The sequence below is a fragment of the Strix aluco genome, chromosome 3, assembly GCF_031877795.1.
Source record: "Strix aluco isolate bStrAlu1 chromosome 3, bStrAlu1.hap1, whole genome shotgun sequence".
NCBI classification, from domain to species: Eukaryota; Metazoa; Chordata; class Aves; order Strigiformes; family Strigidae; genus Strix; species Strix aluco.
This window is the reverse complement of record NC_133933.1, coordinates 91,535,339-91,549,174: the sequence shown is the minus strand read 5'-3', so window position 1 is coordinate 91,549,174 and position 13,836 is coordinate 91,535,339. Positions and strand designations below refer to the sequence as shown.

At 42.7% G+C, this 13,836-nt stretch overlaps 1 protein-coding gene across 5 annotated transcripts in view; it reads right to left on the bottom strand.

Moving 5' to 3' along the window:
• Positions 1–1,426: 1,426 nt before the first annotated feature.
• The window catches only part of LOC141921244 (gamma-aminobutyric acid receptor subunit rho-1), a 33,299-nt gene continuing 20,889 nt past the window's right edge, over positions 1,427–13,836 (bottom strand). For all 5 annotated transcript variants that reach the window (XM_074819575.1, XM_074819573.1, XM_074819571.1 and 2 more), the window contains 6 exons: positions 12,537–12,760; positions 9,635–9,717; positions 8,284–8,424; positions 7,672–7,824; positions 5,388–5,584; positions 1,427–4,565 (listed from right to left, as the gene is read on the bottom strand). In XM_074819575.1, coding sequence (XP_074675676.1) covers positions 4,278–4,565; positions 5,388–5,584; positions 7,672–7,824; positions 8,284–8,424; positions 9,635–9,717; positions 12,537–12,760 — 1,086 coding nt within the window. In that variant the 3' untranslated portion in view covers positions 1,427–4,277. The remainder of the gene's footprint in view (positions 4,566–5,387; positions 5,585–7,671; positions 7,825–8,283; positions 8,425–9,634; positions 9,718–12,536; positions 12,761–13,836) is intronic.

Here is a 13,836-nt window from a genome sequence, read left to right as displayed (position 1 = left end):
GGTTCCTTTAGGAACTAATAGAAGCCAAAGGTTCCTCACAAACTCATCAAGGATTTTTTTTCTGCCATAACTGCATCTCAATGTCTATATCTAAAAATACAGTAAGAAATGCCTCAGTCATAGGAAAGAATGAAGTCCACGTGTTTGTGGATAGTCTTAACAGCCATTTATGCAGTGCTATCATTTATGATTGCTCAAATACCTATACAAAGTTGTGTTTTCAGCTGCTCAGTCTCAAAGCGAACTGGCAAATGTAATAATGGCCCATCTCTTCTTAGCTTCTTAAGACCCTATTGGAAGATAAAAGCACACAAATGTAGTACGTGTTCATCAATTCCAGTGCTGGAGTCTTGTTTCATAAAAACTGTTTGATAAGTACTTAAAATTCATCAGGAGTTCCAATTTTTGTTAGTTTTCCTGTTTATATATACTTTTGGTTCTTGAATACTGGAACATGCCTCACACACTACACTTTGGCTTTCACAGATCTGTTTCAGTGTCTGAACAGTCCTTGTGTGTTGTACAGCCACTGAGCCACTTGTGTTGTCCTGTTGTGGAACATGGGGTACGTGTGGTCTCAGTGGCTTTTCATTTCTCTGCTGCTGCTTCGGTGCTCCATCATGTAGCCTCTTGTCATATGAGCAAGTGCAGGAGTCCTGGGGGGGAGGGGGATGTTTCTACATGCTCATCAGGACTTGCAGGGAATTTGGATCTGTTTTGTACTGAGGGAATCACTTGCTTGGGCATGCAGTATGTAGAGAGAGGGGCATCCAATGATTTGATTAATAATAATCAATATTTTCTGTTTTTCTGAAAATAATAATAATAATCAATATCAATAATCAGAGAATATCCTTCTAGTGGGGAGGGAAAGAGATTATCAATCTTCCTTCATGCCTTCTCACTATTCTATCTGTTGCTGACTGAAGTTTGCCTCCTTGCTGCTTCACCCTGCCAGTAATTATCAGCATCCTTAAAGACTTCAGCATCCAAAGCTCTGAATCTAGACATGCTCACAGGCAGAACTTGTGTCTATCCTTAATCCACACAGACCTGCTAATGCAATTCAACTTCTACAATCAGCATCATCCCAGGCTGGGCTTTGGGTTGACCTCCAAGAAATTGGTCTGAATTATATTGCAAAGTATCACCCTAGGCCAGAAGAACGAGGACTGTAATGTACACAGCCTGGGGTGGAAAGCTTAATGTTGCCCTGCCTGTGAAATAGCAGCACTCTCCAGCCCTATAGGCATCACAGGATTTAAGGACAGTTGGTGTTTGACTGAATCAGGTCCTTTGCAAAAAGATCTTACATACACCTAAACTCATGGAGATCATTCTTTTGAAGGTAGAGAACACAGCAATGCTGTATGAATGTGAAGTTTTATTGTGATGTTGAGTGTTTCTAGAAATAAACAAAACCAAACAAATCACTTTGATTTATTGTGGAAATGGAAAGGACCAGTGTGTTAATGATTGGATGCAAAAACCACACACTGAAAGGTTAAAAAGCCAAAAAACTCTGTGTGTAAATATGTTTAATGAGTACAGTTGTTGATAGCAAACACTGGCTGTATATGACATACCCTGTATTTATAGAATACATCTATATACACATTTATATAAGACTGAAAAGGCACTAGACTTTCCCAAATAAAACACAAGTAAATTAACAATGTAAATCCAAACATGGAGGTTGGGGAATCTGTTTAGGGAGATGTGCTGGAAGGGGAACTTTGAAAATCACATGGGAACTTAGAAACCAGTCTCCCACTGAAAGCCAGGGAATTCAAAAGTCCAGCTCCCATTTATATTTTCAAAATCTCCCTTAATATACTGTTCAGATACTGTATGTAGTATGAGAGCCAAATACTGTATGTAGTATGAGATTAATGAGTCTATAAAGGAGCATACAGTACTGCAGCGAACTACATAGCATTAAGCTTCTTATGAAGCTGGAAAGCTTACTATAAAATCTCACATTTCTGTTTGTGCTGGTTTTAAATTGCAGAAATAAATGGGTTCTAACAATACTGAGAATCTAAATACATTCCTGTGCAAGTAGTGCCCAAGAAATCTTGGAGCTATTTGTGGGAGAAGGTGCCATCGGGAATAAAGAATATGGTAGGTGGCCAAATCTGGTGGCGAGCCTTTCATCTGCTTTGCCAGCATGACCTTTCTACCTTTGTTTCACTGAAATATTTATGGTTTAAGAAATTAGGTACCTTTTTTTAATCTCTTGAAAAAACCTCGCTGGAGAATAGTGTGATAAGAAGGAAACTTGATAAAACGAAGCTAAGATAGTATGTGTATGTGAAAGAAAAACCCCTGTGTAGAAATGAGTAGTAAAACCATCTTATGGGTGGGTGTGTCTTTTAATGATTTTAGCTTTTGTGATTTCATTGCCTTATCTGTGGAGTGTAGGCTGTAAGTGCAAGGTGGGCATAGGTAGTTTTCAAGGTCATGATTTTAGCAGTTGTAAGAAATGCGGAGTATGTTTACATGACATTTATTTACATAGGAAATTAAAGCAACAACCAGGAGTGTTCAAACAACTGCAATGTCTGTGTCATGAACCTAATGTATAGAATGGCAGATCAGTCAGTCCAGGGCAGATTTCATGTAAGAAGCTTCACTTACCTTTTGGAGACACAACTACTTTGGTCTGATTCTCGAAGCAGCTACACCTGTAATAGACAACAGCATCTGCTGTGCAGGAAATAATGCATTTTGTATTGTGGGCAAAAGCGTGCACTGTGTTTAAAGTCCTGTTAACCCAAACCCTCAGTTAGCTTTGTGGATGTAGGTGTGTAACACACTTCTGAGACACCTTTGGTGCTCCTGTTCCTGTACAGGCCCCTGATGCCATGCAACCAATTCTTGTTTTCCTGAAATATTTTACTACTTCTGCATTATAGATTTTGCCTTTTCCATTTACGCTGACTGGCTGCTCTGCAGAAACTCTGATGGCGGGTTGGGACTTAAGTCACTGCCAAGTGCCCCCAGCTCCAGCTGTGTCTCCTTGTTCCTGCCCTGGAGGGTGCTGAGCCTGCTCCGAGGGCACGGTGGGCTGCAGGATGCTGGGGGGATGGATGCAGCGTGAGAGCAGAGTCTGTTAGTTGTACCTGGGTCTGCAATGGAGCTGCTGTCTCATGGTAGAAGCTCCTTTTTACTTCATTTCAAAGTTTTTGGCATGGTATCTTTAGTAACTCAAATATAAAGTCCGTACTACTGCTTTGTCAACTGTTGAGCACCTTTCTATTACGCTTTTACTAAAACCAGATGAACTAGGCTTTCTCTGGAAGTGAGTGCAATTACTGGTGGCTTTACAGGCTGCAACAGGTTCTCAGGCTGTACAGACCAGGAATACCCGGGCTATCTCAGAGAAAAGGAGTAGTTTTGTTCTTTTTGTAGACACCCGATTGTCTTCCCTGGATCATTCTGTAGAGAAACCAGTTTCCTTTCCCAGGAAACTCAAGAGCAAAACTGCCGCTGACCCAGATAAGGAGGTCCAAGGAGAGCTCCCTTCTTTCCCAGAGGATTTGGTTTAGCATTGCAGGAAGCCAGGCTTTTGTTCATTCCTTAGTAAATGTCCATTGCAAGTCGTATTTTAAAAGATAGTCAAATCTGTTTGGAAAGATTTCTTTGTTTTAAATATGATCAAGACAAAGCACAAGTCTGAAAGTATTCCTGTGTGGACCTGTAACTGCAGTACTGCTGGGGCAGCATGCATTAAGCAGTGAAAGCAAGCTGTAGCTGTCAATAACCTTGCCAAAGTGTTTCCCAGTACTGAATATTTTGTGTTTGTAATGACCGTTTCTGACCTCATCCTGCAAACGTGCAAGTATCTGCATATTCTTGTATTTATTGGTATTGAATGTGATAAGTCTGCTGAGTTGAGAGACGTATGTGTTCACTCAGATACTTGGAGAATTGCTATTTCAGGGGGACAAAATGGAGAATGCACCATATATAAGCAACTGGCAGTTATAGTAATTTGTTAAAATAGTTTATAGTGGCCTGTGAGGCACAAGAAGGAACATCGCACAGCTTTAAATAAGTATAAAATTTTAGATTGTATATCCTATATTTTGCTGAAATGTGAAACTTGCACAATTATTTATGCTACAGATAAATTGCATCTAATTAAAAAAATCCTGAATAAAAATCAATCTTCCTTCCAATTAAAACAATTCTCCATTTTCTTTCTGTTAGCCTATGAGACCCTACTTTCACTTAATGTCATAATGGTCTGTGACTATGGAAGTTATGTATATTTATGAAAAAATGGACCAGTATATCAAATTAAACAGAATGTATGCACCAGGGAATATTATCCTGGAATATTTGTCGATGGCATGAGTGTCGATCCTCATGCTGACATATCTCTGGTTTTTCCTCCTGCCCGAGCCCCTGTCAGACCCCAGCGCCAGCTGCACCATCATTCGGTCCTGTTTATCTCCATTCTCAGACACGTAGTGCCCCAGTTCATTCACATCCCCGTCGTTGTAATTGCCATCCATCATCATGGGCCGAGGCTGAGGTAGGCTGCATGCACAGGGAAGCTGTGAACACAAGTGCAGGATGGTTTTGAGCTGTGTCCAGATATACAGAGACATCCCTTTTCTCCTTACAAAAGCAGAGGAGGGGACAAGACTGGGGAATTCAGGCTGCTGGAACATGAAAGGGAGAACGAGGGGATGGAGCTGGGCAGCAGCTTTTTCCTTCTCCATTTTCATGTCTGCAGTCAGGGAGAGAGTGGGGCTGTCTGTAGAAAAGCTCATTTGGCTTAAGCGCAGTTATCAGGGTGTAAATAAAGGTTGGACCTATACTTTGAAGTGGAGAAAATCAAAAAGAGCAGAGGGAAACCACAAAGAGGAATGTATGAGTCTTGACCCATTTGAAGAGAAGAGTTTAGGCTGAAATTTTGGGTGGTTATAATTTAATGTAATGAAGGCAGGAGGGGGAAATTTGGACCATTGTGTAAGTTTAGACTGTGCCTGGAGAAAGGTGGAGGATATCTGCCATGTTATCTGAAACCCAAAATGCAGTATCATCTGGTGCTATTCACAGGTTTGGATCTTCAATATAAAAAATATTTAAAGGTAAAATCCTAAAACCTATCCCATTTATACAGGCAGTGGAGGACTATATGTAGGTTAGGATCCTCAGACTCTGAAGAAAGAACAGTGATCTTGGATGTGGGTTGTTCGTAGCAAATCTTTATAACACAAAATGCTTCACTGCTGGTGTCTTTTTACACGCACTGCATTCTCCCCAGGCAGCTGAGATCAGCACACTGTAATTGCAAACTTTTGAACATTTCCAGACATTTGCCATACCTTTTCCCAGGGACATAAAGCTGCATTGGAGATAGAAAACCTCACCTTGTCTCGCAGTTTCCTCTCCTTCCTCTCTTGCACCGTAGTCAGGTAATTCACTGCTGCGTATTCCAGCACCGAGAGGAAGACAAACACAAAACTGACCCACAGGTAAATGTCCACTGCTTTAATGTAGGAAACACGAGGCATGGAGGCGTTCACCCCAGTGATGATCGTGGACATGGTCAGCACGGTGGTTATCCCTGGGAATACACCAGCAGAGAGACCGTAAGACACTTTCAAACCAGACTCTTCATCACAAATACAGCTGTTGTTACCATTTCCTGACATCTGAATTTACCTAGCAGTATTATTTTTCACATTTGGGCAATGGCTTTCACTGCCTGAGGGGGGTCCAGGCAGCCCTAATTTCTGACTGGGCTTTTCTTGTCTTTTTGGTGAAAACAGCTCTAGTTCTAGTCTCAGGATGTTGCTAGTCTCCTCACCTCACCACCAGCCTCCCACTCCATTGCCAGGCAGCAGCACTTTGACCCTGTGCTGGCTGCACCCCATCTCCAGGCTCAGGACAGTCCCTGGAGGGGTACAAGGACATTGAGTTGGACTCAGTGATCGTTATGGGTTCCTTCCAACTCAAGATATTTTATGACTCTATGATTCTGAGTATTTCAGCTTCTAGTTCAACCCCTCCACAGCATGGGCACCAGCAAAGTCTGTCTGCTGCCGTTGGTGCTTACACCAGTTTTCCCAGGCCTGTGTTTTCCATCTGCTCCTGAGAAGTCCTGCTTCATGGGAAGTCACAGAAGTCACCAGCTGGCTCTCACGCCTGGTCTGTGCCTTCCCCAGAGCAAGAGCAGAGACTAATGGGGCCCCACAGGGCAACACTGCCCCACATTACACCATGGGTGAGCACAATGAGCACATCAGCAAGGGCAGGAGCCCCTGCAGTTCAGTGTTATCCTGTCTCTAAGGGATGCTCTCTGTGGCCCTCTTATTTCAGGGCCTAAATATGTCACATTTATGATCCCTTTGAAAGTTGAAATTATGTATATAAGCACAAAGGATTGAATTCACTGGAGTATCTAGGTGCTAAAAAGTGCTGCTAAAGACAGTGGCTACATCTTCCAGAAAGCCATGGCCCAAATCCTTATGCTCCTTTTACTGATGTCTCAAGGCAGTGGAAGCTGTTTCTAAACAGAGACATGGATAACTGCCCCATTGCCATCTCTGTTAAGTCTCTATATATCCTCTCCACTGCGGAATACGTTTTTAATAATGTCCTGGTTTAACCAGGATAGGGTTAAGTTTCCCCAGCAGTGGGGGGGGAGCTCTAGCCGGGTTATTCAGATACCATGCGGACGTCACATCCTGGCGCGTCACATTTTCCTGGCGCGGGAGCGCAGTGCACGCGTGGTTTTGTACATCTGTCCCTCTCACTGCTGTATTTGGTAGCTATTTTGCTCTGTTCATTGCTATCACTATTACTGTTATTGTTATTGTTGTTGTTTGTTGTGTTGCTATTGCACTGTTGTATTAAACCTTTCCTTATTTCAGTCTTGGGGCTTTGTATTTCACTCCCTTTGTGGGGGAGGGGCAGCGGCCGCGTGGTCTCAGACCCCGGCAGGGGCTAAACCATCACAAATAATAAATAAAATCCTGAGTTGTGTTGCCTGGAATAGGCAGAAGCAAGCTTGGGCCCAAAATCTGCAGAAACACAAACAGCACTTTGCTAAGGGCAAAACATCCTCTTCAGAAGAAGATTTATGACCATATCATAGTTCTGCTCCCATGGTGACTCCTCTGACATATGGCTTCATCTGTTTGAAAGATGCTGTGAAAGGGGAAGCTGAATCCCTCTCATTGCACTGTAAACTCATTTAACAAGTTGAACAGTGCAGCTCAGCTGACTGTTACCTCCACCCTCCCTCCTCTAGCAAAACTCAATAAACTGAAATTTTGTCAGGGCTGCTAATACTGATTTTCACCTTCTTGTTCACTGAAGTGTCTGAAGGATACTGACACTTTGGCTCTATATGTGCCCTGTCTCTGTTAACAGCAATAAAAGCAGAGTGGGATGTTTGCTCTCTGATTTGCACTGCATGCAGCTAGTGCTTGTGCAAGCAGGGAAGGCATTTGCTTGGCACCGCAGGGCAGATGGAGAGTTTGTACCATTGCCAGTCCCCTGCACGGGGACACACGTGTGGCATAGCTGATTTCTGTGCCACAGAGCAATGCAGGGGCAGTGCATAGCACAGGGGATTCCATCTTGATGGTTAAGGTTGCAGTTGCAGCAATTGTCTCTCAGGTCTGCTGACTACAAGATTGTTTTCACCTAATGGGACTCTAGCAGGAACTGCTCGGCGATCGATCCAGAAGGACACCCAGGACAACATGACCATGAGGGTGGCAGGGAAGTAGGTTTGAAGCAAGAAGAAGAAGATGTGTCGACGTAAAGTGAAGTTTATGTAGAGGCGATTGTACCACCCTGTATAACAGAGAGAAGGGAAAAGAGAAGTCACAGCAAGATCAAACTACTTTCAGATAAGGTAATGTTGCATCAGGGGAGTACCTCATTTACTTTTAGAAAAACACAGTTAATGACCACAGATCATTGCAATTTACAGAAAAGACTCCTTACTGAACTGACTATCAACGTCAAGGTGTCTCTTAGGATCATATCTTCCAGAGCAAATAATATATCCTGTGCACTCAGAGAGTTTAATTCATGTTAAGCCTTGGTGAAGAGGGATTGTCTTTCCAGACTACATAACCATCAAGATGGAAGTCTGTGGTGGGGACAGCAGTCTTGGCATAGAAGAGAGGCAGGTCTGATGGGCCACAGGGAGCCTTCCCAATGGACAATCCTCCATGGCCAAGGTCGAGAGGGATGGTTTACACCCCTTCTTCGCCCAGCCCACTCTCTGGCAGGCATGCTGGTACCCACCTGTACTGCTGTAAAAGGCGAGCTTTGTGGTAGTGTGAAACTCCTGGATCAGGAACTGGGACAGGGATATCCTCTCATCTGTTTTTAGGGAATCGTTCCCGTTCTTCCAGTACAGCATGAGGTCATCTTCAGTGTAGGCATCTAGAGGAGCAGAGCAAATCTCAGTGCAGTGCACCAAACCAGCTGCTATCACACCCACAGCCCAGGGTGTGCCCACACACCTTCCAGGCTACCTGTGAGGTCCCAGCTGAGAAAGCCAAATGCCATCACCTGGCTGAGAGTTGCCCTGATGATGGGTATGGTTGTGGCAAGGAGTGGACTAGCTCATTGTCACAGCTCTCAGGCCTGATGCCTGGTGCATTTTGTAAACCCTTCTGTTTTTCTAATCATAATTTTGCACACATATGTGTGTCAGGTAACCCACCACATTAGAACTTAAAAAACTGTCCCTTATAAATGTCCTAAAACCAGAAGCAAAGGAAAGGAGACTTAGAGGAACGAGCCTACGTGGAGTAATGGGAGGAACAATCTATCACTGGTCTGAGGCATGCAGAAGGAGAAACTCTTGGGTAAAATTTCTGCCTGTGATGCACACACGAACATTACAGGTCTTGGTTTTTTAATACATGTGGAAATACAGAAATGTCAATCCTTTCAGATGGATTTAGTAGCATCTCTTCCCATACAGGGAGAAAAAGATCACACATAAATGTATTAAAACAGAATTAAGGTTATAATTTCTTATTGAAGCTTAAGAAGGAGAAGAAAAAAACCTCCTAAAAAGCTAAAAGTATGTCACTGTATGAAATCTAGCCAACTTGTATATGTGTCATACTTGGGACAAAGGAGCTACATGTGGGTATAAGCTGGGTTTGTCTCAAATAGGCATAAGAAATGTAAGAAAAAGGTGATTAAGGTCACTGCCCCATCATGGTTTCTACACCATGGATGGGCAGATGATGCACGTGAAGGGGATACGGCTATTTATGTATGTGTTTGAGGGCACCTGGGCAAGCAGGTGCTGCTGGAGACTGCTGACCTGCAGGCAAGTGGCCCAGGGCCTCTGGGGACGGGGTGGCAGCGGGGCAGCCTGGTTGGCTTTCAGGGACACTGGCAAGGCAGTGTCACAGCTGGTTTTTAAAAACACTGCATTGTTGCAGACATCATCTAATTCTAGTGAAAAATAATAAGCAGGGAGTTTTTCTTAGTGTTGAAGTCTGCTGACTTTGGTTAGAGCTCCCATGAATGTAGCAGCAGTTTAATTATCGGTATAATTATTGATGTAATTAAACATAGTTTGGGTGCCCACAGGGTGCAGCCCTTGGTTCCCCTACACCTCTGCTTTACTTACAGCTTTCAATCTCCAGGGAACACGTCTGTGTGTCCAGGGGAAAGCGACTAAAATCCATGTTGCACATGGCTGTTACTGTAACTCTAGGAATAATAAAAACAACTCAATTAAAAAATTGTCTTCTTATGTGACTGAAAAATAGTAAAGCTGTGAGTTTATTTTTTTATTAAGTAACTATCTGGCCAGAAACAGTCCACTGAAAATAAATACCTTCCACTCAGCTAAAGCCATTCCAATTTAGTTAAAGCCATTTCTCCTTCTCAGGAAACTAGTGTTAGAAAAGATGACTAGAAAGTAAGGCCATTACAAATTGCTCCTAGATGACAAAAATATTGGAGAAGAAAATGGCAAAGGGCAGAGAGGCACTTCTTCCTCTTTGACTATCAGCAAACATCTCTCTGTAGAGATCTGTGCTTTCAATGGATGCTTTGTACAATAAAACAATTTACATTTATGAAAGCCATCCTGGTGCCATGGGGGATGCAGGTAGTTTTTTTCCACAAACCGTGAATTTGCATCTGCTCAATGAGAACCTGGTGATCACACATGGGTATCAGCCACCAGAGGGCAATAGGCAGTGCCTCGAGTTAGGGCTGGAGCTGATATGCAACAGAGACCGCTGAAACTCTCTGCCCCATCAATCAAAAGATCTGGTCTTGCTATAGTTTGATTATCTCATTTTTAATAGCATAATTTTGTGTTGGCTCTGGAAACATCCATAAATCTTGATTCAACTGTCTTGAACTCTAGGGAAGTAAATGAAGATAGAAGTATAAATCATAATGGAGAAAGAATTAATCACATAATGATAAAACCACAGTGCAGTCCCTTATGTTAGTAGTCCTGCATGTGTGGGTTCCCACTGATGTTGCTTTCCTCTCTGGATTTAGTCTTTGAGTGAAAGTGCTTGGCTCAGATTTGTTGTTTAGGTGCCAGTGAGGTCTACAGTGGAAGTCAAGGTCTGGCAAAAACCTTAAAAAGACAGACACCAAGAAAAAATATAATCTACAAGCAAAGGCAGGCAGGCAGTTTGTTTTTAAGGGGAGACCAGCATTCATACTTCCCCTGTGTTCATAAAGCACTCTAACCTGCAGTTGCCACTGAATAAACTAATGAAACTCTGCCAATTTGCTATTCAAAACATTCACCACCATTTTGTACAGGACAATAGTTTAAGCACAAGACTGCATGATAGGATCTGAGTAGTTTGCTATTCTTCTGTTCCCATCTGCTTTAGATAACCATAAATGCTTGCAATGCAGATGATTGTTACTATGCAACTAAATGAAAGCGTATATAGGCATGCATGCTATAGCTGACTATTATGTCATTTTGTTGTCCTTTTTTTATAGTACTAAGGACCTGAGCAAACTTTGCAAAGGTCTAAGGAACATCTGAACCTTGTCTAATATGCTGAGTGAAGAAAAAGCTCTAATAATGAGAAGGTAGATACTGTTCAGGCTGTGAATTACAATGAACAATAAGATAAAAATAACCAAGAACAAGAAAATTCTTGTCAAACTGATACCCCATAGGGAATCAAGAATTGCTTTGCTTGCCTTCCTTTCATAAAATCATAAAACACCTTGGCAGGCTGAGAAGTTGATCTCCTCATCCCATGTCAGGCTCAGTAATACTTCTGCCACTCCTAAGGTTGCTGTCTAACATGTCCTTAAAGACCTCCACAGACTTCTCAAGAAATGTGTTCTGCAACCTTATCATTAGTTATCTATGCATCTTGCTGATACTGACTTCCTATCAGTCAGATTTTCCTTCTTTTATGTCCTTCAGAATACATTACATCACCTGATGCTTTTTTAATTTATCATGTATTTTGCTATTTCATTGCTCTGGAGGTGATGTTGACATTCTTGCATTAGAATATTGTACAAAAATTTCCTCTCTAATAGGTTTTTATGGATCATTTGGCAATACTTCTTTTTTAATTGGATGGAGATGCAGCCAAGAAAAACAGAAGTACCAAATTTAGTTTCTTCCAGAGATTGACAGATGCTCCTCATTTAACATCTCCAACTAAGAAAGTGTTACTTATTAGAAAGAAAAAAATCCTGGTTTAATAATGTTCAGACTTAGGTCAGCAATGTTCCTCTCAAAGCTGATTGACCAGTTGGAAAATAAGGGTGAAAGCCAGGTTGGGATCACCCCTCAAACCAGAGGACAAAACAAAGTTTACCCAAAATGTCCCCTTCAAGGAACTTTCATGCATTTCACATGAAATGTGAGCAAAAAGTAGGAAGAGCCAACGTCAAGTGTTTGGGTTGCTCTAGCCATACATGTGAGTCACCAGGATCTATATACCCTTGCTCTGAAGCTTGTCACTTCACGTGCTGATGGATGTTTCATCTGTTTTGTTACTTATCATAAAGCTAAAGTTGCGCTCAGTATAATTTATACTTCTTTGAAATTACCTGTAAGAATAGCAATTGCACATTTTGCTAGGCCCAGAGACTGTTGTGTAGTGAAGTGGGTAACTAGAGCTGCTCAGGACTTCTGTTTATTACTAGGCATTGCCCTCTTCCTCAGATTGTGCCTTGCCTCTTCAGCAGTGCCCCATGGGGACTGAGCCCACTGGTTCCCTGTGAACTGCCCGAGCGACTGCTGCGTCTGGCCACAGCTTCCCAACAGCAGGAGCAGGGGCTCACCACACACACAAGGCAAAAGGACACTGGTGGAACTAGCAACATTGGCACAGAAATTAGTTTCCTGCAGCAGGCACTGCACTTGCACAGGGACTAAGATGTTGGTGGATAGTCAGCACATTCATTCTTTTTGGTTTTTTTTTTTTTAGTATGAAGTCATGCGAAAACACAATACAGGAATCAATTAAACCACTTTCTCTCTCACTCCACTAATAGTTCACATTGACTGAATGCAGCTTTACCTGAGGCTATAAAGTACCTTCCCATCTGGCTGGACCCGCAGCATGACGTTTTCTGTGGTGGTGTCGTGGATGAAGGAACGCTTGGAGTGGACAAAGAACATGTCAGGGACCCAGATCTTCTTCACCAGCCTGCCATCAAAGGTCATGCTTTGGTTGTTGGTGCTGGGGAAGGACAGCCTCTCATCTTTCCAGTAGTGCCTCAGGTAAAGCGTCATGGTGAAGTCCTGCAACAAACAAGTTTGTGTCACAACTTACACCTTATTGGAATAGCAGTGATTTCTCCTCTCTGGGACAAACCACGATCTGTAAAGCACCATCCCTGAAGGCACACCCACTCCCTGAACTGCAGGGAACATGGCTAACTGCAGCTTGTTTATTCCACAGGTCAGACAGACTTACTGGGTTCAGAAATCGGAGGCCATCCAGGTGGTAAATCCACCTCTGAAATGCAAATGTTTCATTTTGGTGTCTGCGAACCGCTCCAGGGACCAAAAGGCAGACATGTCGAGGCAGCAGTAGGCAGAGAGTGCTGCCAACCACTTAATCCCCCAACTAGATTATGCTGCGTATCTGGAGCCAACAGTGAAGAAGCATTTGCTGCCTGTGCTGCCCTTCACACTGCTCTGGAAACTGCCTTCCCCAGGCAGCTGAAAGAGCCTGCTGCAGTGGGAGCTCTTCTTCCAGCACAGCCACTGAAATCTTGACGTGGTATTTGACCAAAATGGCTTTCTTTTGCTCTTTCTCCCCACATATTGTACTCTTAGATCTGAGGCATCTGACTCTGTTGTATTTGGAGTCAGGCCCCAGAGGCACATAAACTTGGGTTTGCCTTTTTGATATTTCAAATGAAGCCTTCACATATCTGAAGATAGCTCACACACATGTTTATAAGCATGGTATCTCTAAGTGTAGCATAATATATTGCCCATAAACTGAGGAAAGTGTCTAAGACTGACCAGTCTGCCCTGGTGTCTGGGGTAGAGGAAGCCAGATGGGCTTTGGGTGGGGATTTTTGAAATTATTTGACATTTGAATTTTTTTCCACAAAACTTTCCAAGCATTTTGAAATATGGGTTTTCTGCAGTCTTTTTCCAGTAGAAGTGGTTTCTTAGTTGCAGTCTGTGCTATTATTACACTAGAGGCCAATATAATTTTTGGAAATGCTTTATATCGCATCTAACTGAAGCTCCCAAAGCCACTGGCCATGGAATTTCTTCTTTTTAATTTGATCCAATCTATAGCATTCTTTAACATCTTTTCCCTGTATTCAACTTTAAAGAAGATCGTTCTGGGAAACCTT